Here is a 25,102-nt window from a genome sequence, read left to right as displayed (position 1 = left end):
AGACTTTTTCTGCCTCCAGTGGGAGGGGGCTCTAGATAGGAGAGCTCACCTCTGCATTTTGATCCCTGGAAATGGAATTGACCTTTTCACAGCTCATTGAGGGATCAGTTTATGTGAATAGATCTTAATGTTTGACCCCAATCTCCTTTGCATGCCCTGGTGCAGTTGGCCTGTGAATACTATGGACTCTTGTCAGCAAAAGGAGACAAGATGTTTGCTCAGGTGTTCATAGTCAGCAACCCAGCAGAGATGGCTCCAGCTGAAGCTCCAGTTGGGGCAGGTTGGAAAACTGGGAGCGGCTGTGCAGAGCTGAGCAAAGCTTTCTGCTTTTCATCTTGGGTGAAAATCCATACTGCTGCCATTTTTCACAGCTGGATGGATTTTGAAGGTGGTATTTCTCTTCCAGGTATAGTTTCTCTGTGAAGGATAAGCCAACCTCCTGTGCCCAACAAATGCAGTTTTCACTCCTGCTGGGGAAGGAACATAAAAGAAGGGCTCAGATGAGAGCTGTGCAACTAAATACGCAGTGCCTGGGGGAATATCAGCTCCTGTGGGCACCCACAAACTCAGCAGTCCTGATCCTCATGGGCTGTGTAAGGCTGGAGAGCAAAGGCCCAGCTGAGCATCTCAAAGACTTCCCCCATTTGCCACCATAAAAGGACTCATTCTCACAAGACTTGGTGAGTTATCTCCCCTGCCCAAGGGGTCCAGTCCTGTCTCCCCCAGCCCTGTGCCTCATGCTCCTACTGTTTGCTTTGTGCCAGTTCTGGAGCTGGTCTCACCCTGCTGTGAGCCTAAAACTAACTCAGCCAAAAACTGGAGAGCTTTTTGCCAGGTCTCCAGGATGGGTGGGGAGGGACAGGGAAGGGTGTGGTTTGGTAGCCACAAGCCATTAGGATCTGCTCAGCTGCCCCCAAAACCGAACCTTAAATATATGCAGCACCTACTGTTTCCCTCTGCATTGATGTTCCTTGCCCCTGGTCAGTGGCATAGCTTGGGCCCTTCTGTAGAAGGCCCTGTGACTGTAGATGGAAATGCTGTTGAAGAAAACTGTTTAAAATTAATTATCCTCTTAGTTTTCCGAAGGACAGATTCTGTAGTCAGGTGTGGGTATCTTCTTAAGGACCACAAGCTTGTGCTGTCCACATGCTGTACATATGAGACTGCTAAACAAAGAACACCAAAGCTATTAAACCTGCCCTTTTCATGAGCTATAAATTCATTGGCAACTTTTTTTTTTTTAAATCACACTCTAATCTTTCAGAGAACAGAGCCTCTGCCTAGAGATGCTATTCCAAGGAGAATCAGCCACCATACAAGGTGTCCTCTTGATTTATAGCTGCAGCAGTCTGAATTTCATATAACATGATAATATCCTATAAAATCTCAGAGCTGTACACCGAGTCCTGCGCAGATAACTGGTTGAGCAGTATGTGAAGACGGGATGTGATAAAAACATCTTTCCTTCAACATGAAACGATGCTATTTGGAATGCCATACTTCTTGGATGTGGGAGCAGTAATCCTATTATCAGTCATCAACAATAAACAACACCATTGTAGATACCCATTTGCTGGGAATGATACAGGGAAGCTATTAGGAAGCATGCTGATGTTTCACCTGCTATTCCCTTGCAGATTTTTTCTGCAGATTTCTGCCCATCTGCAGATTTACTTTTTTTTTTTTAATCACTGTTAAGTAAGAGGACTTTTGCTTCACTTGATTATTATTTCAAGCCACTGGTTGTATTTCAGCACTGATTTAGGGAATCCTCTTCCAGGTCTTAGGGCTGTCTTCCAGAGGATCCTGAGCCATGGCATTCTCTCTGAGAGACACTCCAGGTGAAGAAGAACAGAACAGTTTGTGGATATATTAATGGATGCACCTATGGGGATGTGTAGCAAGGAATAGCAGCAAAATCTGCCATAAATTACCTGAGAGATCTCAAGGAAACTAGACAAGTAACACCCAAATGACAGTGCCAAGCAAACAGATGAGTTTTCATCATCCTCACACCTAGCCCATCCTTTCCATCTATGGCATACTTTTTGATTACACTATGTTATTTTACAGCTAGTATAAAATATTTAGGGCTTTAAATTTACATAGTCATAAGACATACCACTGTACAGTACATAATACAATTCAAATACAGGAGCTGTATAATTGCATACTTACACAAAATTTTATTAGTGGAGGAAACATAATTTTGTTCCAGCACATTGTTGGAAATTATTTCTATAATGAAATCATAGGAAGAATTTCTTTAATTAAGTAGAAGTGCAAATGAATGAATTAGGTTATCTCTCTTTACGCTTCATGTGCTGGGTTTGCAGCTGTTCTTAGACTGGCCATTTTGTTCCAAGCAATCCAGCACAGTGAAGCAGACTAAGAAGGAAAATGTCAATGCTGCTGCTCACTGCTCTGCCCATCCATACCTCATATTTCTGCATACCCACTCTCTTTGGTCTCTTATTAGCAACCTTAAGGACTGCCAAGATACAGCTGTACATTGCCCTCACAGCATTTCTTGACCAACTACAGGACTCTGAACTGTTCTTAGATCCAAGGCACAGGTAAGCACTTCATAGGCACAGACTCACCCTGTGAGTAGGATGGTTACCAAAGTGTCCCATCTACTCTTGGTGATGAGTTATTACACTGCAGGCATGAGCTTTCTCAATGAGAGATGGGCTGGTGCACCTCTGCAGCGGGGTCCCTTCCCATCAACCCATTTGCCCCTCTGATGCTGGGTGCTTTGGACTCTCATTTGCAATCAGAGGTTCAACTGAATTCACCCAGATTCACTTCTTCTCCTGTATTTCCTTTCTTTCCCTAACTTTGCTTATTTCCCCCAAATTTCCCTACCTTCACACATGTACAAACACAAATCTTCAGCACCCAGTTCTGGTCACAGACGATGGTTTGGGATCAGTGCCTAAGAGATGTGCTAGTGCCCATCCCACAGGGCCCACCTCTTTCACTGGGCACTTAGCACCTTTCCCATGCAGGAAGGGGTGTGGCAAAGGAAGGTGGACAGTGTTAGTCTGATATGAAGCTGACCTCGGAGAAGACCACAGAGGGAAGATGCTTAGTCAGTCTTCCCATGACTAAAGGGAGAGATGGAAACAATATTTAATATTTTCAATGAGAAAGAGATCCGGCTGCATTTTTACAATGCACATATTTATCCTTTTACATATCCCCTCTTTCCCTGTCCAGGGTCATCTTTTCTCACCAGTTGGTGATGTCAGTGAATTGGTTTCTCCTTTGGGACATGAACATTTCACACTCCTCTTGTCTGGGAATCACAGGAGGCCCAGCAGATGCTCACACAGTAGCCCACACCAGCACCTTGGCTATGGGATACTTTACTTTGCTAAACCTTGCACTGGACACCTTACATGTTGACGCAATGAATTCCTATGGAGAATGGCTTTTCAAAATGGCATTTTGTAAAATCGACTGGTGCCAATCATTTAAAAATACACATGGGATCAAAGTTCTGTTTGTCCCAGGTTTAATAATTACCTTAGCAATGCAAAGCTGAGCCCAGTGGCACAATAAACCTTCCTGTCAAGTTTGACATCTTGTATGTTGATGTTGACTCATGATTTCAGTCACTGTTTACAAATATTGGCCTGGGAGATCCTTATAGATCAAAATAAATGATGTTATCAGGAACACAAAGATGGAGGAAACCTACAAAACTGACCCTAATCTGATGAAAATATCCTCTAAATTAAACAGATGGTGGAGCTAAACATCTTCTCCAAGCTTTTGCTCCTCTGTGATCTATTGAGGGACAGATTTACATTTATCAGAGCCTAAGGATTCATTTCGTTACAGTTTTTAAATGCAACCTACAGAGCACTAGCAAGAGGTGAAACCAGGGTCACTCTTTAACTCATGGATCAATAAATCTTTTCCATCCTTGAACTGTGATGTCAAATGCTGTTGCCTAAAAATTCCTCACTCAACACACCAATATATATCCATTACAGTTATATTTTCATCTCAGGGTACAAATAGCAGGCATATAATCTCAGCTACGCTTCCCAGCTGTATATGCAATTTCTTTTACATTCAGGTAAAAGCATATTCTAATTTCAACATCTATAAATAAGTAAATATGTTTTGATTCATTTTAAACATCTATAAATTTCACACTGCCAATGCAGTAACTATTCTGCAACTCTTCTGTTTCTTAATCAGAATAAAATCTTTGCCTAAACTCCATATTCACAGTGACAACACAACGTTAACATCTTTGTAATTCAGATAAGCGAGATTTTCTCTAAGAAATTCAGGGGGAAAATATGCAACCTGACAGAACAGCATGAAGCTCCCACATGAGAATCCTGGAAGGAAGTGTCTACATATTTCAGAGTAAAATCAAAGGAAGCCATTAAAAAGGAGCACATTGTCTAAAATGTGTTGAAATGAGACGTGTATTTATTCTCTCCCTGAGGTAAAAACCTGTACAACTTTGGGTTAACAACCCATAAATTATCAAGTCATTTCTCACTCATGGAATAAATAGCATCTCAGAGTGTCTGCATCCACACATCAGCTGAAGCTGGAGAGAGCTACAAATATACAAAACATTGAATCAGTAGGTACGTGAGACTCAGTAAACAGCACAAAATCGAGTGACTACAATAAGGAATATTACAGCTAATCAGCAGGTTTTCAACTTTTCAAGAAGTTTCTGCTGGAGCTCAGGGGGTGCTCAGGGCCCCTCTGCAGAGCTTGGAATAAGAGTGAGCGCAGAACAAGGAGGGAGGTGGGTGTAGAGGATGGATGAACCAAGCAGACTGACAAGACCCAACTCTTGGTTCAAACTCCATACTTAATGATGGAGTTTTGGGGCCACTGAGTGAAGATGGAGGGTCACAGGTGGTTGCCATTATCTGATTTCCTAGCTGAGCTGTGCCTTTCCTCTGCACTCCCTTCCAAAAGCCTACCCACCCATCCTGGTGGCTGTCCTATGTGGATGTAGGTCAATGTTCAGAAAAATTCAGCACAGCTGGTGTTCTCTTGCTTGCTCCACAGTTCAGTGGTGAGGAGGGTGCCCACTTTCTGTAGAGTCCCAGACTTAAAAGGGTTTTAGCACAGGGTGTCCAGGAGCCTCAGCCCATGTCCCTTCCAGATACTACCCCCTCTGGATACATTGCTTCTTGAGCAAAGACGTCTGTTGGAACAAGCACCCCTGCCACCCAGCCTGCAGAGGGTGGAGGAAAGGGCTTGTGACTCACCACAGTGCTGGAGTCCTTATGCAAATGGCAGGTCAGATCCGAGAGCCAGAGGTGACGAGAGCACCTCACTGGGGGCTTCTGGCTCCTGCAGAAGCCTGGCCCAGTCTGGTGCTGGTGCACAGTGATGCTTCACCCTGGAGCAGGACTGAGATGCTGCCAGGATAGACTCCGGACCTGGGAGTGCTCTGACCCCACAGTGAGGCACAGCTGGAGCTTCACGTGTGGATTTTCCCTGAACTTCAGAGTGTGTCAGCAATTACCTGCTGCCTTCTGATTAATGAACTCCTGGTCTCACTGCATATTTTTAAGGGCAGGTATCCAGAGGCTGGACCACATGGTGTGTCTTCCCGGTGCTGAAGATGTGCCTGTGCTGACAGACTGTGGGAACCACAAGTGGTTTTTCCTGTGGAGGATTAAGCTGGACCTCATCCTGCAGCACTCACAGGGTCAGTGTTGGGCCTCTGAGGAGGCATGAACTGGGCCAAGAGCATCAACCCTATAGATAAACATGATTAAACACAGGCAAACAAATTACGGAGGGGAAAAAGAAACCGACAAAGATGAATGTGGCAGATGAAATGTAACCAAGTGTGTTAATGCAGGTCAGACAAAGACTTAAAAAATCTTGTACTCAGGATATTAAAATTGCACTCCCTGTTGTGTACCTACCTGCACCTCTTTTCTAAACATTATTTCTGCTACATTTGCCTTGAATTAAGGAAGAGGTTTTTCATCTTCGAAGCAGTCAGACCTGCAATTACACCAACCCAAGTTTTGCATGAAGTAATATTTTTTCCTGCCTTAAACACAATTTGTGCTCAAAATGAACTTGTTAAATAGTCTGTCATCTCGCGTTTCCTTCTGTAAAGAGCGGACAACACCTGCATAGTTAATGAACTGCAGTGCAGTTTAATCAGAGTGGGAAAAATACTATTTCAAACAAAGAACAAAGTCATCCCCTTCCAGTTTCTCCCACTGCCTCCAGCTTCCTGCACTGGTCACTGGGTTGCCATGTTACCCTGCACATGGTGTCCTTTGAGCATGTCCTGAACCAATCTACCTGACCCCAAAGGCTGCACGCACATTTTGGGAGCTGCTGCTCCCCATCACCTTGCTTTGCAAGCAGCTATTTAGGCCAGTGTGAGGTGGGAAGGCCGAGGCAGTGTACTGCCCCAAGTCATGGACCAGCAACTGCAGCTGTGTTCAGGCTGTGCAGTCCCAGCATTTCAGTGTATGTAGGGGCTTGCAAGGGCTCAATGCCTTATTTACCCAATAAGTAATTTACGAGGACATGTTTGTACCAGTATACAAGAACATTGATGTGCCTCCAGTCACAGTGCTGAGCCCAGAAATTGCGCTCAAAGGAGTCATCACTTGCAGCAGCAAACAGCTCTGGAGCTGTACACTGGAGTGCGTGGTGCAGAGCTGTGCCAAACGTGACATTATCAAAATAGCTTTTGTTCAAATACATTGAGCACATAGAACAAAAAATATTACCTATTGTCTGGTCTGTAAGTTCCCTTTTGTATAAAATATGAATAACATTTCTTACCTGCGTTTGTGAAATGCTTTGTCCCTGGGTACAGAGTCTATACACAGCCACAGCATTGCCATTATTTATTACTTTCCTTAAGCACCGGGAGTTATGAAAATGCACTTTTACTTTGATCCTTCACAGACCCAGTAGCCTGCAGGAAGAGTACAATTCATCAATGGTTTTGTTATGTGTGTCACTGTAACGGAGGGCAGGAGTGAGATACAGCATTCCTCTGCCACCTGGGACCATCCGTTACCCAGCAGCGTGAAGGCAGATGGGCAACATCCTCCCAGCAGGTGAAGTGCGTGAAAACATGAAGAAATAAAGTGGTGATAGTGGCTGGGAAGTAGCCATTAAGGAAACTTAACTCAGCTGACTGTGATGAGTAAAGATGCCATCAATAGTTCCTGCTACTGGCCAGTGAGTTATTGGAGACATGATTTCCACAATCTAACTCCCTTAGCACACTGCTATATTAAATCTTTTGTTGGTTTTGTTGTTTTATCCCTAAAGAATATGAGAAAGGTGAATTGCTGACTTTCCACAGCTTGCTTCGGCTGCAAATGGAGCTTCAGCTCCTCAGGGCTTCGGCTCATGGGCAATGAAGCAAACAGCAACGGCGGGTGAAGATGGAGCTGTCTCCCACCTGCCTGCCAGAGGTTACTGCTGCTCTAATGGTGTCAGCAGCAGAAAATATCTGCCCAAGTCAGCTCAAGCTGTAGCACAAGGGCGGAGCAGCAGAGATGTAGGTGCTGAATCAGCTCTGTTTTGGAGCTAAGAGGGATGTAACCAACAGCACAGGGGCAGGGCAGGGCAGGGGCCACTGCAGGACTTGCTCAAGCAGCTATGCCAAAGCCCACAAGCACATTTTGTCCTTCTTTCCCCAGGATTATATTTTGTTGGCCAATAATCTTCAAAAGAGGGAGAAACCGAATATTGTAACCTCGCTATTACCCAAATGAAAGGTCAAGTCTTTCTGAGCCTGATCTTAATTTCATTAGTGATGAGGCTGGGCTTTAGTAAACACAAACTAATGCTAAATCAAACAGAGGCATGTTGCTTAAAACCCACTATTATGCTCAAAAGAAGCAAAATTGCAAAAACTGAGTGAAAATAACATAAGGAGTACAAGGAGCCAACTGCAGTCCCTGTGGTTCAGTCGTTGCTGTATGTGTCAGGAAGCGTATACTTGAAAGTCTGCATTTTTGGTGTGGGGAGAAGAAAATATAATAGACAATAGGGTGCCATAGGACAGAATAACACAGCCAGGCAGGGTCCCCATGACTCATACCCAGAAGATCTTTCCTCAGGAGTGGGAGTCATAATGATCCACAACAAACTATTGTAACCCGCTAAATATCACAAGTGTCTCTGAAGCCACATTAACTTCCCACAGTGATGATTTTTCTAAATACGTGACATCGTGCTTTGTTTTGCTCTGTGCCAAACACATTTAAAGGCACTACCTTGACTTCCCTTTGAGAGGTTTGTCTGAACCACTTGCTTCTCTTTCTCTCTCCCTCATCCCCCTCCCCAGTACTGGGCGATGCTCTCTTCACTTCCAGGAGAAATGACAGCAGCATTCTGCTTCTTGGAACAATGTTCTGGTTTATCTCCAGGAGTCAACAGTAGGTGGTTTACTTTCTGGCATTTCTGTCTCTTTTTTTTGTTACTTTTCTAGGCCATTTGCCAAAGGAAAGAAAAAAAAAAAAGGAATACTATGCTTTGCATTTCTATATCTTCTTCCATTCAAGGCTTCTTGAATATTACAAATATCTTTTAATTTTGAGCCAGGCTGCTCGCAGGTGGATGCAGCTGCTCTGGCCCCACCAAGAAAATGCTCCCCTGCCCACTCCCTGGGCCACTGGGTGGTGGTACGTGGGTGTTCAGCTGCAGAAAAGCTGCAGATGTGCAGCTGTAACAGGGCAAAGGCAAAGGCAGCTACAGGCTAAGATGAATTTTCCCACTGGGAGTCCCCAGGTGAGATGGCTGTTGCTGTCTCACCCAGCCCCAGGTGCTGTGGCTTGCCACTCAGCCAGAAGGATGGCATGGTGGACAGGCAGAGCTGGTCACAGAACAGAGCCCACTAGCAGCTCTGGGACAGGGATGCTCCTGCAGCTGCACCTGCAGCAGCATGGGAGCGGCACCCATGCCTGGAAACATAGGATTTTCAGATCTGCAGTGAGGAATTAAGGCTGTGTGTACAGCTAATAAAGATAACTCCTTTTATCTTACTGGAAGGAGGAGCAAGGGAAAGGCCAAGAAATTAGCCAGATAGTGTTGCCAGGAGCAGTGCCCTGAGCCCCCTGTGATGGCTGATAAAGCCCTGTTATGACCAGAAAGTGGCAGAGACAATGCTGTGCCCCCAGCCCTGCCCGAGAGCAGGAGGGGAAGGATATGTAAGTTACCAAGTCTTCCCAGGTTTCTTTGGAGACATTGTCTGCCTCCTCTTTAGGGACACAAGCCAGTGTCATGTGCTTTTGTGTCATGCATCCTTTCAGAAAGGATTTTGGAGACAAAAGAGTCCCAACTCCCGAGAATTTCTTCCAAATAACAGAAATGTCTCAGGGAGAAGATCGTGGCATGGCAGCCACTGTGACAGTACAATCATATGGACCAGAGGCAGGACAGGGCCTGCAGGGAAATACAGGCACTCAGGCTGATCATGTATTTTTATTGTAGAAGGAGCTACTGTTGACTGGCAGAAGTTCATATGTGGATATGTGAAGTTGAGCAATGCGGTTGCACTGGAGCTACTGAGGTCCCCTATGTGGGGCTGGGGCATCCTGGGGGGCTTCAGACAAACTTTGAGAAAATAGAATAAATTCAAAGAGGAGCAGGGATTTACAGGTGCACTCTAGGATTTGTTCCAACTCCATAAACACCCATCAGAAATCTTTAAGCCTGTTACGAGTCAACACATGATGACCCAGCAGTGTATTTTAAGACACCGTTTTCACAGGTTCATCCCTTCCCCTCCATGGCAGCTCTCCAAAAGCCTGTTCAGTTTTATGAGAGTGGTGTCTTCACACTGTTGTTCACCATGTCATACAAGAAATGGGAGGACCCACATCTGCTGGGATGCTGCTCTCTGAGGAGTGCTTCTTGAGGAGATACCAATGTATATAAGACTGAGCAGGGAGCTCACTGGGACTTAGAGAGGTTGATCTGCTCAGCTTATTGAAGAGATGGATAAGAAAAGATCTCTTCACAGATGATGTGCCTTCACCTCTGCTGTGACTCAGCTTTGATACCTAGCACTGCTGGAGCAAAGTCCAATACGGGGAATGGAAAAACAATTGTCTTAAAAATTAAAATATTTGAAACAGGTCAAATAGTTAAGAAAGCACCCTCACATCTTGAAGAGAGAGCAATAGAATTTCTAGCACTGGAAATCTTTAAGATCTCATAAAACGAGGTTGTAACTTGGCCAGAAAGCCCTGATCTGGAGCTCAGCATCCCTGGTGGAGCCCTTTGATCCATCTCAGTGGGTGTTGGAATGATGTCAGGAGCACCTTTGCACTTAAAAGTTGTTGAAGCAGACTCCTTTTTTTTTACTCAGACCACTTCATATCAGTAGTGTAAAGGAAGCTTGGTAGCACTGCAATCAGTATCTAAGCTAGTACAGTCACACCCTGAGCCTGCTGCCTGTCCTGGGCCAGTTGATATGGTCTCATGTCAAAACTGATGACCCTGAGACATGGAGGAACAGATTTCCCCAAAAGAAGCCCAGGGCAGAGATGGTAGCCTGGTAGTTTTCTCACGATAGCTGGATCACTCCTTGGCAGTATAACCATGATTCCTCTTGGGGATAAAAGTGCTGTGGTCTCATTTATACTTTTTATTATACAAGATATTTTCATTGACAACCATTCTCAGCAGCTTCTCAGTGACCTTCTTAAAGGAAGCTAGGAGGAATATTTGACTCGTAAGTGATGAATTTTAGACTTCTGGTGGAGGATTTGGAATAACGAAAAATATCTGCTTATTCTATAAGATTCTGGATTATCTTAATACTTTGCTTTGCTGCTAATAAGAATTAAGATTATTTTAAATTAATCTATGAGTCTGATTTTCCAAAGAGTCTTATTTTGGTTGAAAAAGTCATCTTGTGGCTCAAAACTGAAATGGAGTTTCCATTCCTAACTTCCATACTGCATACACAAGGTCACTGATTGCTGGCCCTGTGTTCTATTGTCCTGAAATATTTCTTGGATAGTGTTTGCTCTGAAAAACAACTAATTTTACAATCTACCAGCAGATAAAATTAAATAAAAGTAGTATGACTGTGCAGTTCTGGGGATCAAGGCTCTCATGAGATATTTTCAATAAATAAAGAGTGCTGGGAAGAAGAAAGAAGTTACCCTCTGTTTGTTTTCTGTTCCCATTTTTTCATCACAGCATTGTCCATGTCACATCACTCATATCATTACACCCATGTGTCGTTATCTTCAGGCTTGGGGCCACATGTATCTGGCTTTAAGGGTTCCTGAAGCTGTGACAGAAGTGGATTTTTGCCCAATGTGCACCTCCACAGGTCAGGCTTGCTGCTGGTGATGCCTGGCTGTCCCTTGCCTGTGCCAAGGCACTTGCAGAACTCCAGAACCCACAAGAGCGCACACACACACACACACACACACACACACACACACACAGTCCCTTTGCACTCCCCAACCATCTCACAGGGCTGTGCAGAGCGCCCTTACCTTCATCCCCTGCCTGCCTCTGTCTTGGCACTCAGCCAGCCCCTGCTGCTGAGCTGCTATGGGGAGCCTGCTCATGTCAAAAGCCAGAGCCAGGCTCCCACTCCCACTTCAAAAGACCCTCTTTAACCACAGAAAAAAAAAAAAAAAAAAAAAAAAAAAAAAAAAAAAAAAGACCAAAAAAAAGACATTTAGTTTAGTGCATAAATGTGGCGACTCAGTCGACTGAGGGTGGGCAACACATTAACCCCTGTGTCGATGGGCTGAAAAACAAATCTGAGAATTTGGTGGCCCCTGTGACCGGGTCTCACATAAGTTATGAGCTTTGACACCCCCGTGTATGTCCTGCACTCGGCTGTGTGTCAGGGAGTGTAGGGGTGGTGGGATGGATGCTGCAGCCTCGTCTCTGCCCAGGGACACCACCCTCCTGCATGCCACAGCCCATCAGTGGGGCTCCCACTTATCCTCAGGGTTTGCATAAATTTGTGGGTATTTTAAATAGCTTTGATGCAACTATCATTCAGCTTTTGCTCAGATTGTATTTGCAGCCACAGCTGAGGAGCTTTTGCTGCAGACAGTAGGCAAACAAAATGTATCCTGCAAAAGGCTCCCAGCCCTGCAGGCTGCAGTTGTGTGCCCTAGATAAAAGTGTTGGATCTTGGATCTCCATGCTCAGGTCCACTGATATGCACACAAATTGTATATTTTAGATCCATTTTAAATACAGATATGATAAAGGAAAGCCCTCTAAAGCTCCAGTAAAATGTATTTCCAGCTCTCTGAAAGTTTAGTGATTGTTAAATGAAAGAGAAGGAATATCTTTTATAGACTTCCTCAGGATTTACATCCCACTTTTCTTCACAAAGTAATCTGTTAAAACTGTCCTGGCCTGTTAGCCCTGTGTACCTTGGGTCCTTGAGGTTATTCAAATTAGAATAGTGAAGGGGAGAGATAAATTAGGCAGTAAAATGGATTAAGAGTTTCTTTTGTGGTCACTGACATTTAAAAAATTCTTCAGATAAAGGCTACCCACGATAAATATTTGCAAGTAAATGAAAGCCTTAGAAACTTCAGTATGCAGATGTAACATGGGTAAATACCCATCATTTCTTCGTGGAAAGCCAGAGTGGCAAATGGATAGTAGGACAGAGTAGTCATGGACATGACTACTTGTTGTGGGAGATGCCTCTCTCTATATAAGATGTGTTTATTTAAAGTACACTGAAAATCAGATTTGCAACACAAGATCGAATATGAGAATTGTAAATAACCAGAGTCAAGTGGAATTCCCTTAAATATACTTAGGTACCCTCATCACACAGTGCTAAGAGAGCACAGCAGCACCACAGATCAGAAACAGAATAAAGTATATTCTTATGCCTGTATTGCATCCAAAAGAGTACATTAAAGGAAAGATTAACCAAATTAGGAATATATAAAAGCAGGAACCATAATGACTGTTGTGTATTTGTCTTCAGCAATTTATTTTTTATTCGTAATAGATAAATAATGATTTTAAGCTCAAAGTCTCTCCCACTGCCTACTTTTCTAAGTATGAGCATAAAGTTAAATCTCTAGGTGATTTACATCTTTAAAGCAATCCCATAAAAATAAAACATATAAGACATTGAACCATAAAAACTTTCTATCCTTTGAAAGTATTCACCCTTAAATATGATTATTAAATCAGAAAATAGAGAGTTTTCAATATTCGTTCCCTGTTTTGGAGAGTTTTTTAAAGCCTATATTCTTTTTAGTGGCTACAAGATCAATAATGAATTTAAGGATTTAGGCATACCTATTTGATAGCATCAGCAGTGTTTGTAAAGAAATGCCTTTCTGAAAAAGGAAATACTTTTAATATTCTCTTTTATATTCATACCTCATTAAAGTTAATAAGCAATAAAGAAATACAAGTTTAAACCCACTGGAATGAAATGCAGTCAAAGAGAGAAAAAAATGCGTGCAGTTAAATACTCTATTTTCAGATGAAATCATGAGATGTCAGTTTACAGATGATGCATATTGTACCAGCCCACTGGAAAATGGAGTAGCCAAACAGCTGCTATTGTTCCTACCCTAGAAAAAATTAAAATCTCGTAATAACATAGGCATGGAAGTTGCCTATAATTTCACATTTAGGCCTTTGTTTAGAAATTACTTGGGCTCTGCTTAAGAGCAAAGTTCATGTAACTGGCAAGGCAAGACCGCTTTATTATCTGACTGTGACAAGTCCTGTACACAAAAAAGGGATTCATCTCAAAGGGTTATTTGGCATGGCCAAGGCAACTCCAGAGTGCCAGGCCTCTTTGGTAAGTCCCTGCATAAATAGGAGAAGAAAACAAGGAGGCTTCATGAACAGAAGACTTTGTTTTGGAAGAAAAAGTTAGATCAATTAGCTATTAATTACTTCGACTTTCCTGTCCAGCAGTCACAGGTCAGATGCTTCAACTTCGCTGAAGCCAAACTTTACTGACACTGAAGCTTCAACTTCACTGATGGACTCAAGAGACATAGGGTTCATCTCACTTTAGCATGGCCAGACCCATCCTCCCCATGCCTTTCCCTGACTGGGATTATGAAGAGACCCCATCCACCTTGGGATAACTGAGGGAGGGCTTTCCAGTCTACAGTAGAAGTGCTTCTATGGGTTGATGGCCCACCTGTTGTGGTGGGCAGAAGAGGTCCCCCTCAACAATTTGGGTTTTTCACTAGTCTTCATCTGGCACAAGAAGCGAAGGGAAGGGATGGGATGGTGTGGAACGGGGTGGGATGGGACGAGATAGGATGGGATGGGATGGGATGGGATGGGATGGGATGGGATGGGATGGGATGGGATGGGATGGGATGGGATGTCACACTGGCCCTGAGTATCTCAGTCTGGTTCTGTGCTGTGGTTTCATTGCAAGTATTTGCTGAAAATCTTACATTCCACAACTCCAGAAAACTAGCTGCTGCATAGGAAAACTTATGCCTTATGTCTCAGGTTGACAAGAACATGTGTGAGCCACAGTGTCTGCTGAGCCCAGGGGTACCACTGCCGCTGGTAACACAGCAGTGCTTCTTCAAGGATGATCATGGGCGTTCACCCCTTGTATCAGCTGCAGAGTCTTCTGCACGTCCATCACATCATTCTCCTCTAGCCATCAGTATGTCTTTCTTCAGGAAAGTCTTCTAAGAAGCCAAAAGAGCAGGTCTGCTTTGTGTGTACCTCTAGTGGTCAACAGGAAAGACATACAAAGAAAACACTGCGTGCTTGCATGGATGAATAGAAAATAAAGATTTGGTGGAAAGATATGTCTTTGGAAAGTCCACTTTATAGCTTTATAACTGTGTGAAAAAGTCAGAAGTGCTTCAGCTTGCTGTCCTGTTTTCAGATGTTACATGCTATACTATAATGAATAAATGATACTTGCTATTTGGTGCTCCATGGCTCTTGATTATTTGCAGCTGATTATGTAGAAAGTCTAGGCAGTTTCCTTAATTTTTGTCATAGAAAGCTGTTGAAAGCTGGGGACAAGGTGTGCATCAGGACTATCCACATGGTGACAATGAGAAGAGTGTTTTTCTACATTCTTCCATGAAAGCCTTTACCCAGACTCAAGGAACTTGGACAAAGCTCCTTATTGCTTGGTGTTACTTAATACTTCCCCAGCCTGCCCTGATTGTTTCAAAATTATCTGCTGTGGCCATATTAATAAAGCAGCTCCTGGCCTGCTAATGTGCTTTTCAATTCTGCTTTTGGGGTGTGAGCTCTGTCCCTGAATGAAGTGAGCAGCTCTACTGCCTGAATAATCACTTCCTTAAATTAATATGGACTGCAGCCACATCCATCTGTGCTGTGATTTCCCTCCCATGCTTGAAAGAGGCCTGTACCTCCTAAGTAATTATTTACATTCCACCTATTGCATTCTCCATTGCAGACAACAATCTTTACTCATTTCTCATCTCAATTTACACCTCGTTGTTTTCTGTGTTAAAAAACATACTGCATGAGGGGTGAAAGCCTGTGGTAACCTCCATCCTGCAGCATGAGGTACTTGCTGCCTTTAACAGGGAATAGTTGTAACTTACAGGAAGATCTTGGATGAGAAAATAGAGATTATGATTTTTACAAGCTTTCATTTTTGTTCCAGTGGGGTTGGTGTTAGTCACTTTTCTTAAATAGTTCTTTTTATATTATTAATAATAATATCTTAGCCTTGCTGTCAATGGGAGAAGGGTGAATGGGAAATTCTGACTGAAGACATTTCACAAACTTCTCCATCTTCACAAACCAGGTACTGTATTTATCCAGAGCAGTGAGGGGATATGAAGCCAATGCAAAATCCCACTGGGACATGCCTGCCCCCCTGTGAAACAGTGGGTACAGTCTGGTGGGAGGCTCCCTCTGTGCTTGGCCAGGCTGGAGGCTGCTCAGGGGCAGGGGCTGAGTTGGGGGGTGCTGGTGCTCCTGGTTGTAACAAAATCTTTCACATTAGGTAAGGTTTGGGGGGAGTTATGGGTAAATCCTGCTTGTATCAGAGAGATTGTGCTGGAGCTGGGGCCAGGAAGAAATTTTCCTTTAGGCAAAGCCTGGCAGGGTCTGGAAACTTCTTTTTTTCATACTTTCCTCTGATACACAGGCCTTGGCTCCCTGCAAATGTCTCAGCAAATGTCTTCCTGGTATTGTAGGGACATGCAAAATCATGGAGTTTGTGGGTCCTCCTCTTTTGCTGATAGGCATCATTAGCATTACTCTTGTATGCAAAGATGAGCCTGAAATGTGCAGTGCAGTTTTGGGAAGCACTTTTTGACATGGGTGGGTAGAGTCTGAGAAGGCAGGTGTCTTGTCTGGAGTGAATCCTGCACTGGAGGGTGCAGGAAATGGTGTTTAAGGTCCTAAATGGTCTGTTTAAATCCTGTGTTCTTGAATATCAGCGGTCTGGGGGCTCTGCTAGATTCCCCACCAACTGAGCCTGGATGAGATGGCAGGCCATGACTGTGGGACTTCCCCATCTTACCCTATGAAGAAGAGGTTACAAGTCTTGTGGAAGTGTAAGAAACAAAAGAAAGGAGAGAGGGAGGCATAACAAAGAAATGGAGGATGGAGATGACTCAGGAGAGGCACAAGGCTTCCAAGTGGAGCTGTTACTTTTTTGCCTTCTTTTTCTGATTGTCCCCTGGTTGGTAAGTAACAAACATGTTTCCTAGAAGAAAGATATGGGCTGAATGCAATAACAATCCTGGATGCTCTGGATACTAAGCAGCTGGAAACAAAGAAAATTCTGTAAAATTCATCAGCATGGGCCTTATCCGAATCCCACTGAATTCTGGGAACAATAGTCTGAGCCTCGGAATCTGCTGGTAGATTAGCTACCCACATGGTCGCAAGATTATTTCGGGAATTATCTCTTCGGAAAAAAACAAAAAAAAAGAAAGAGAAGGCATTGCTGGCAACTGGTACAGCAACATCCCAGCAAAGGCAGACAGCATCCCCTCCTCCCACAGCAGTGAGACCCCATCTTTCCCTGCCACTTTCTTTTTCATAAAATAAGAGAGTTGCCTGCGTCTAGTAGTGCCCCCCAAAATGACTGGCCAACTTTCCAGGACTGCTGGGCAGAGCAGGCACAAGCCAGGGTGTGTTTGCCCAGACAAAGCCCCTCTGGTGTGGCCTGGCCTCACTGGCAAGTTCTTGGTGGAGGGAAGCAGGAGTGCACAAGGGAGAACACATCCCGTTGGCAGTGGTTTCACCAGCGAGCCTGCACAGCTTTTGCCTACATGATATTTTGGCATGAGGAAATGGTATTATTAGTCTGTCACTTTTACAAGCACTGAAATATATGGAGGAGCACAGATGTTAAAAAACCAAACAAACAAATACCCAAAGTTGAAAAACAAATAAACCACCTAAAAAGGAAGTCTTGGAGCCAAACCAGCTCCTCACTAGCTACTGCAAAGACCAGTTTCCATGGCAGTGGCCAGGGACACTCACTAACCAGTGGCTGGAGGTGTCCTGTCCCATACATGATCCACTACCAGTCCCTTTTGTCTCTATAGCAAATGCAATGCATTTCTCCATCCAAGCTGAGGAGGGACATCGCCTCACTCCATCCCTAGTGAGGTGCAACCCAGTAAGACAGGAAACCACAGCAAAGTTTTGCTGGTGGCAGTGAACTCAGACTCAAGGCTGAGCCAGAGGAAAAGGCAGGTTGGGCAGATGGTGAGGATGTCCCCTGGGCCACTGTGCACGGGATCTCCATCAGTTGGGTGGGAGGTGGGCCAGGGAAGCAGCCTGCACGGACACAGGGCAGCTGCGTGGTGCCATCCATGTGGCTTGCACCTCCGTGGAGGGAGCCTTTCCCTCTGGCACTGAAACCAATCCAGGAGGGAGCCCCTGGACTGTGCCAGTTTTGCACTTCAAAAATGCTGGCAGGTAGGCTCTCCTTTCCGATTACATCATGTCACTAACGCTCACCCCGGCTGTCTCTGGGCATTGGGCAGGGTCCAGTAGCAGCATGGTGGATGCTTTAAACCGTGGTAGATTTGTTCCCATCTCCTGATGCTCTGGCCCCTCTGTCAGCTCTGCTTTGTTAAAAATGTATGTTTATATGAATTATTTGACTTACCAGTGTTTTGTGTTCAGCTGCTCATTCTCTTTGTGGTCCCCACTGGATTTGCCCCTCTTCCTGGGATGAAGGGCCTGGGTACACACTCTCAGGGCATTAAAGCCCTCTCCCAGGGACTTGCACTCCCCAGGGACTCACACACTGCCCCCCTCCCCCCCCCCCCCCCGAGCTGCTGGACCTAGCCCTGTCCCTGTGTGTGCATGTGTATCACGTTAAAAATAGCAGTGGAGGTTTAAGTAAAAATCTCACTTTTCCCCAGCAGTGGGTACAGCAGAGGCAGAGCTGTGGCTGGGACAGGGACAGCAGCAGGGGCCAAGGGCAGGAGCTGGGACAGAGGCAGAGGAGCAGGGGCAGAAGGACAAGGGATAGGGCAGGTGTACAGGGGCCAGGACAGAGGGATAAGGACATGGACAAGTCAAAAAGACATGGGAGGGATCACAGAGACAGAGGGATGGGGCAGAGGGATGGATAGAGGGATAGAAGCTGAGGACAAGGACATGGACAGGGCAAAAGGACAAGGGATGGAGGAGAGGGACAGAAGAATGGGACAGAAGAATGGGACAAAAGAATGGATAGAGGGATAGAAGCAGAGAGACAGGGATAGGGGAACAAGGAGGGAGCAGGGGCAGGGACTCAGGTGTCCGGGTGTGGAGCAGAGACAGGGACAGGAGGAGGGACAAGGGGCAGGTACAGGAACCGAGGCAAGGGCAGTGGTAGGGGCTGGGATTCGGGAGCAGAGACAGGGGCAGAAGCTGGGGCGTGGACGCAGGGGCAGGGCAGGGGCAGGGACCCCGCGGCAGACAAAGGGCGGGCAGCAGAGCCCAGCTAGCAGCCCCCGTGCCCGCAGCGGCAGCACCGCACACCGGCGCGCAGAGCGAGGAGCAGGAGGAGCGGGCGGCGGCGGAGGAGGAGGCGGAGGAGGGGAGGGACCTTCCCCTCCCTCCCACCCCGACACCGGGGGAAATAAATTATTCCCAGCCCTCGCACTCCCAGCTCCGTGCCCCACACCCCGGCAGCGGCAGGCGGGGACGGCGCAAGCCTTCGTCGGGCGCGGAGGGGCCGCCCCTGCCCGATCCGCTCCGCGCTCCGAGCCCCGCGCCCGCCTCCCCTCGAAGTCCCGCGGGCCGCGGCGGGGGGCAGCGCCCGCCCCGTCCCGTCCGTCCCGCCCCGTCCCGCGCGGCGCGGAGCGGAGCGAAGCGCCGGCCCCGCCGTGCCCTGGATGCCCCAGCGGCGCCGGCGGCAGCAGCATGGAGCGGCGGCGGGGCGTCCCCGGGGGCTGGCCCTGCCTGCTGGCCGCCCTGGGTGCCCTGCTGGCGGCGGGCCGGGCGGCTGCCCCCCGTGCCCGCTTCTCGCCCTTCTTCTTCCTCTGCACCCACCACGGCGAGCTGGAGGGCGACGGCGAGCAGGGCGAGGTGCTCATCGCCCTCCACATCGCGGGCAACCCCGCCGCCTACGTGCCCGGCCAGGAGTACCAGGGTAGGTGGTGGCGCCCGCCGTGCTCGGCGCTGCTCGTCTCCTGGGCGGCCCCGGAGTGTCCGGTGGGAAGGAGAGTGGTGGGGGGAAAGCGGGCGCTCTGGACGGGGAACCCCGGGATCGTGTGCCGTGCCCCAGGTCAGCCCCGGCGGGAGGCTCGGAGGGCACCCCTGCCGTGCGGGACCGTCTCCACCAGCCCCGCCGCGGGGACCGCCGCCCGCGCCCCTGTCCCAGCGCCGCCTCGGCGTGGCTCCAGCCAGGCGCAGCCCGGAGCCAGAGGAAATTGCGAGTCCCCTCTCCTCAACTGGCCCCGAGCCTGACCCAGAGCCTCCCAAGTTGCCGGCAATCTGTCCCTTTCTCACTCCAGCGGCTTTCGGAGCCGGCTTGCACTGAGCGCATCGCCCTCTCCTCGGGGGTTCCGAGGTGCCGCAGCTGGCGGTGCCATCAGGTCACCGCGATGTGTCACTGCGGGGACCGGCCCGGCGCGGCCGGGGCAGCCAGCCAGCCTGTTGCTCCCCTTGAAGGAGCCACGGGCGAGGGCTAAGGGTCAGGCACTCGCAGGTGGCTTTGGAGATGGAAGGTCGTGCCCAGAATTAATAAATTAACGTCCTTTCTGTAAGCGCCCAGGCGGAGGAGAATGAACAAGAGCAGGCAAAGTTGTTCACAAAGTAGAGTCTTTACTTCGGGGATGTACTGGGTGACGGACACAGCCCAGGGCAGGTACACTGTTGTGGTAACCTGCTTTCGGCTGCAGAGTGCCCCTGGAAACCAGCAACTGTGCTGTTCCACAGCCTCATCACCATTGCTCTGTGTAGAAAACTTCCATGTGGGAAACAATTTTTAATTCATAATGGTGAGAGACTGTTTAAAGGTCTAATCCTTCTCTCTTTGTGTCTGCTTGGGGTTTGCAATGCTACAGAATAATAACAGCTAATTCTGCAGTAGGCAATTGAAAGGCAGAGAAAATGTCAATAAATGTTTATTTAAAATGCTTTGTTCAGAAACAGATACTGTGTGATGGTCCTTGGCTAAAGATAAAGTTAAACTTTTGACTTCGATATATTCCAGTTCAGAATTTAAGTTTCAGGTAAATCATTGAATAACTGAGTTATGTGAAGATTCTGATTGAAATTTTTACTGTAAAGACATAAACCCCAAACATATCAAATATTCATTTTCACACAGTCTAAGGGGTCCTGAAGTTTTTGCCTACGTATAAGCTTTAACAATATAGTTTTACCAAATTCATAGGAAACTTTTGCTTTTAAAATATTGTTGTCCTTTTAACAACCCATTACATGACCTCACCAGAAAATTTTTTTCCACAGGCTCCCAGATATTACAGCCTGTAATACACACTCCAGTTAAGTAAATTGCATTCAACCTGCTAAACCACAAATGCGCTGAGGGAAAAAAGAAGCTGGGATTTCCGTATTTTAAATGCTGGATTTTTGAAATTATGGTTCAGCCACGTAAATAACCGAATCATTCCCTGTCATCGCTGCTGCCGTGGTTTCCAGCCTGCAGCCGATGTTTAAACTCCCGTTGCTGGTCTAGGGAGAGAGGTTTGTGGCGGGACCATTGCGGGCAGGACGACGGGCAGGGCTGTCCGTCTGTCCTGCAGGATGAGGAGCAGGGACAGAGGTTGTTTCTCCGGGGATGCTCTTCTGCCTCTCGCTCTTTTAAAAGGGTTTTTGACTCTTGAAGTACCAGCTTGCGGAGCGGCGCCCCAGCTGCTCGCCAGACCTTTCAGGTGGCCAGGGGCGGATTTTCCGCCGCTGTTTTTGCATCTGAGAGAGCAAAACGCGGCGTCTTTGAATTTACCTCTGTGCCTGGCGGGATTTTTCCCTGTCCACTCTCAGATTCCGCGGAGCCGCTGCTGCCCCGCGCCTCTCCCCGGCCCTGCGCGCCTCGCCCAGCGCGCTCCGTGCGCTGCTGCTGCGGCATCTCCCCGGGGACACCCTTCACCCCGCTGCCCCTCCGAAACAGGCACCGCGGTCACGCCTTTCCGTCTGAAGCGGGCACTGCTGCCCCAAGCACCATCCAGAGGCCAACATCTGCCCGGGGGTGCAACCTAAGCGTTTCAGGGTATCTTTTAAAGCCACCGTGTTAAGAAAGTGCAAAGAAATTGCATGCGTTCAAAGGATGAACACAGAAGAAAGTCCACAAGACGAACCTGGAAACTAATTTGTTTACACACTGCAAGGTGTAGGTACACCTCGGTGTGAGCCAGCCTCCAAACAAATTTCTTTTCAGATTTGTTCATTGATTAAACATCTACCCATACCAAATGATTTCAAGGCCAGAAGCACTGCCTATTTGCTATGCACAGTGCAACAGACATATCCGTGAGCTAAGCACACTTAATCAGTTAGATATTTTGAAATATCTCATTTGAATATTTTTAAATGTAACAATTATCAGTGTTAAATATAGCACGAGGAAAAAACCCTCAGAGTATACAATCTGAAGAAATAATTTGAAGCAACATGGAATTTTATATAGTGCAGTTAAAAAATGCTGGAAAATGCCAGTCTGCACTGGTTGAGCATTTATCATTTAGAAATCAAACTTTAAAGGTGGTCTTCTGGGGACAAAGAGCAGGAGTTTTGAGATGCTGCACAGAAGCACAGGACAAAGGGAGATTTACATATGTACAATGCAAATTCAACTGCTCAGAGATCATATTAAAATACACTGGTCCAAATCTTTGCAAGTTCCAGTGAGGCCCCTTTTTACACTTACTGCCCCTTCATTCAACAGGGACAGGTGACAGTAGCATCCAAGAGCATCAGGTTCAAAGAGGAGTGAAATGGATGAAACCACATGTCAAGCACTGGATGAGAAAAAATTCTGATTAAAAAAAAATCGGCCAATGACTTTCTGCTAATTTGTTTAGACATTTCCTTGGGCTCTTGGAGGGGTTGTCAAACCACTGTACATTCAGTGGGGCTGTAACAGGGCCTCTCAGACCTTTGCCCAACTGTCCGTGGCACTGCCCCAGCACGACGGAAGAGGAACAGCATGTGTTGCAGAAGACACTCTCCTGGGAACTGGGCAAGCACAAGAGCTTCTGCAAGTGGCTTCTCTGACACCCTGAGTCTGGCACTTTATTTCCCGTGCCTTTGAATTTCATAAGTAAAACAAAGGCAATAATATTCCCTACTTTACATAGTTAAATTAGATACTTTGGGATTTAGCACTTCTCCCCTAATCCTTAAAAATAGTCCAGACTTGGCCCTATTCCTGAAATCAGTAAATATTTAATCACTGATTGAATAGGACCAGACCTATGCTGCCTATAAATATGCTCTTTTACATAGAGGACTGACTTGATACATCAGTAAACAATTTTATTACCTTTGGTAGACTTTTATTCCTCGAATTAGCTTATTTTAAATGTAACTAAGTCCTTGAGCAAAGCACTTACGCACCTGCTCAAATGCAAACTGACAAAGTGTGCACTGGTTTGATGTGGGCACCTGCTCAGTTTTCTTCCACCTGAGCAGTGGTTGCGTGTTCAGAGAGCTGCATCACGGCCCGCTTGGCTTGATCGTGGCTTTGCTGGTAGACAGCAAGGATCCTGTTTTGGTTTTTTCTCCTGGGATTTCCCCTGTAATATACAGAGCAGAATACAATTTCTTAGAAAGAAAAAAAAATCAAGCCAACAACAGTTTAAATTGAAAATTTTTATACAACTTCATTTGGGTTTATTTGCAATCTGCGGTCAATTTTTGATTATCCATGTCAATGCGCCTTCAGTGCTGAGAGCACATACCATGATTTATGGGCAGATAAGTACATTGGAGCTGCATAAAGAAATAAGGATAAACTTGACTGAACATTGAGTCTTTACTGACCTTAATCACAGAAAGCTCAAAATGAACAGTCTGATTTGTAGTGTTTAAAAAATACAAACGGATTATCTTTACACTGTATTTTGTCTTATCCCTTAAGATTTTTTTTTGCTGTCACTGCAAAGAGTTCCTTTTTCCCAAGGTTTCAAATTTAGATCTTTTAGGAACAACTTTGAACTGTTTTCCCATGATTGATGTTAAAACTCATCATTCTGTCCTTAAAATAGTTTTATTTAATGAGACTTGAGTTTCTATTTCACTCTCCATTGTTCCCTTTTTTTTCCAGAACGGATTAACCTTCAGTCCCCAAATGTTATCAGTTTCCATCAATGACTGCTACTATTCTTAGATATACTGTATATTGTCTGGAACCATTGCCATGATAGGTTGTAAAAAAACAGTTTTCAACTATTTTAAGTGGTAGTTATGCACTCTTTCAGCACTGATAAAAAGTTGTTTAAAGTCTGTCCAATTCCACCTTCATTCTTAACTGCTGTATTTAAGAAATACAGATTGTGACTTAGGATCTATTTTCATTAGGGTTACTTAGATTTCTGGTGGGTATTTTCATTGTAAATTGTAAATTCTTATTCTTCAGATTATTAGGAAATAAAAACATGTTTGAGTTTGAAGTGAGGGAAGGGAAGAAAGAATAGCTGGAATGTAAGTAGTGATGCTGCTTGAGGTATAAACAGGATTATAACTGAGTGGCAAAAATTCAGTTATTGATACTTTTTCTATCAGTTATGCTGAAGTATAGGAAGCTTTTAGTGAGTCAGAAGAAATAAGTAATGTACAGGAAGAAGGTGACATTAGAGATAGTGTGGTGGTAATAGAAGATCAGATTTTGGTCCATGTTTTCCAGTATCAACCTGAGAACCAGGTCAGCTTCTTGAGTCTTTCGCAGGGTATTCCCTCAAAACCTTTCATCTCATCCACTTACACCCTTCTCTGATCTGTAGGAGAATGAAGCCTTCAATCATTTTTTGTTTTAAATTAAAGAAGTGTGAAAAAAATTTTGCTCATGGGAATCCAGTTAGCTCCAGGGATTATTTTAGAACTCTTAAGGGACACATAATAAAAATGTGAGGCTGGCAATAGGTAGCAATGGTGAGGGAATTAGTAAGAATTGGGGGGACTCTTGATCTTCAAGTCTCTTCTTTCCTCTGAGGTCCTGAGCAGTATCGTGCAGCTGCATAAGGGTTTCATAGCTCATAAAAATTTCATCTTGGGTCAGCATTTACTAAAAGTGCCCTCATCCACCAAAGCCCCCAGAGCGCACCCTGACTCTGCTCTGCTTTATTTAGGATTTTCTTTCATAAAGTGAGCTTTGAAACAGGAGGGCTGATTTATGAGTACTGTGGCCTGTTTGAATTTCTCAGATCTGAGCCTTACTTAGCATGTTATTGAGTGAATGTGTGTTTTTAGATCTTGATGTTGACCAATGCATTGTCTGTATTTCTGAAGCTCTTGTGTGGACCCAGAGTTCATGTGGTATGTCGTTGCAAATTTTAAAAAGTTATGCTTTTAAGATCCCTTGACCAGAAACTGAGGAAGGGTTCCAACCTTAAAAGAAAAAGGTAGGCAAGGTCACAGCTGACAGCCTCTTACAAACTGTGTTTTGCCAGGGAAGATGTTAAATTTCAATGATTTCAGCTGCCATCAC

The 25,102-nt window shown here is 45.6% G+C and overlaps 1 protein-coding gene across 2 annotated transcripts in view; it reads left to right on the top strand.

Moving 5' to 3' along the window:
• Positions 1-19,114: 19,114 nt before the first annotated feature.
• RELN (reelin) overlaps positions 19,115-25,102 on the top strand; it is a 279,445-nt gene continuing 273,457 nt past the window's right edge. Inside the window, exon 1 of one of the 2 annotated variants that reach the window (XM_051805024.1) lies at positions 19,115-19,582. In XM_051805024.1, coding sequence (XP_051660984.1) covers positions 19,354-19,582 — 229 coding nt within the window. In that variant the 5' untranslated portion in view covers positions 19,115-19,353. The remainder of the gene's footprint in view (positions 19,583-25,102) is intronic. The other variant, XM_051805023.1, reaches the window with a different exon arrangement.

This window comes from Manacus candei, unplaced genomic scaffold (assembly GCF_025592945.1).
Source record: "Manacus candei isolate 608988 ecotype Guabito, Panama unplaced genomic scaffold, ASM2559294v1 h1tg000063l, whole genome shotgun sequence".
In the NCBI taxonomy this organism is placed as follows: domain Eukaryota; kingdom Metazoa; phylum Chordata; class Aves; order Passeriformes; family Pipridae; genus Manacus; species Manacus candei.
The sequence above is the reverse complement of the archived record's forward strand: the minus strand, read 5'-3'. Positions and strand labels throughout refer to the sequence as shown.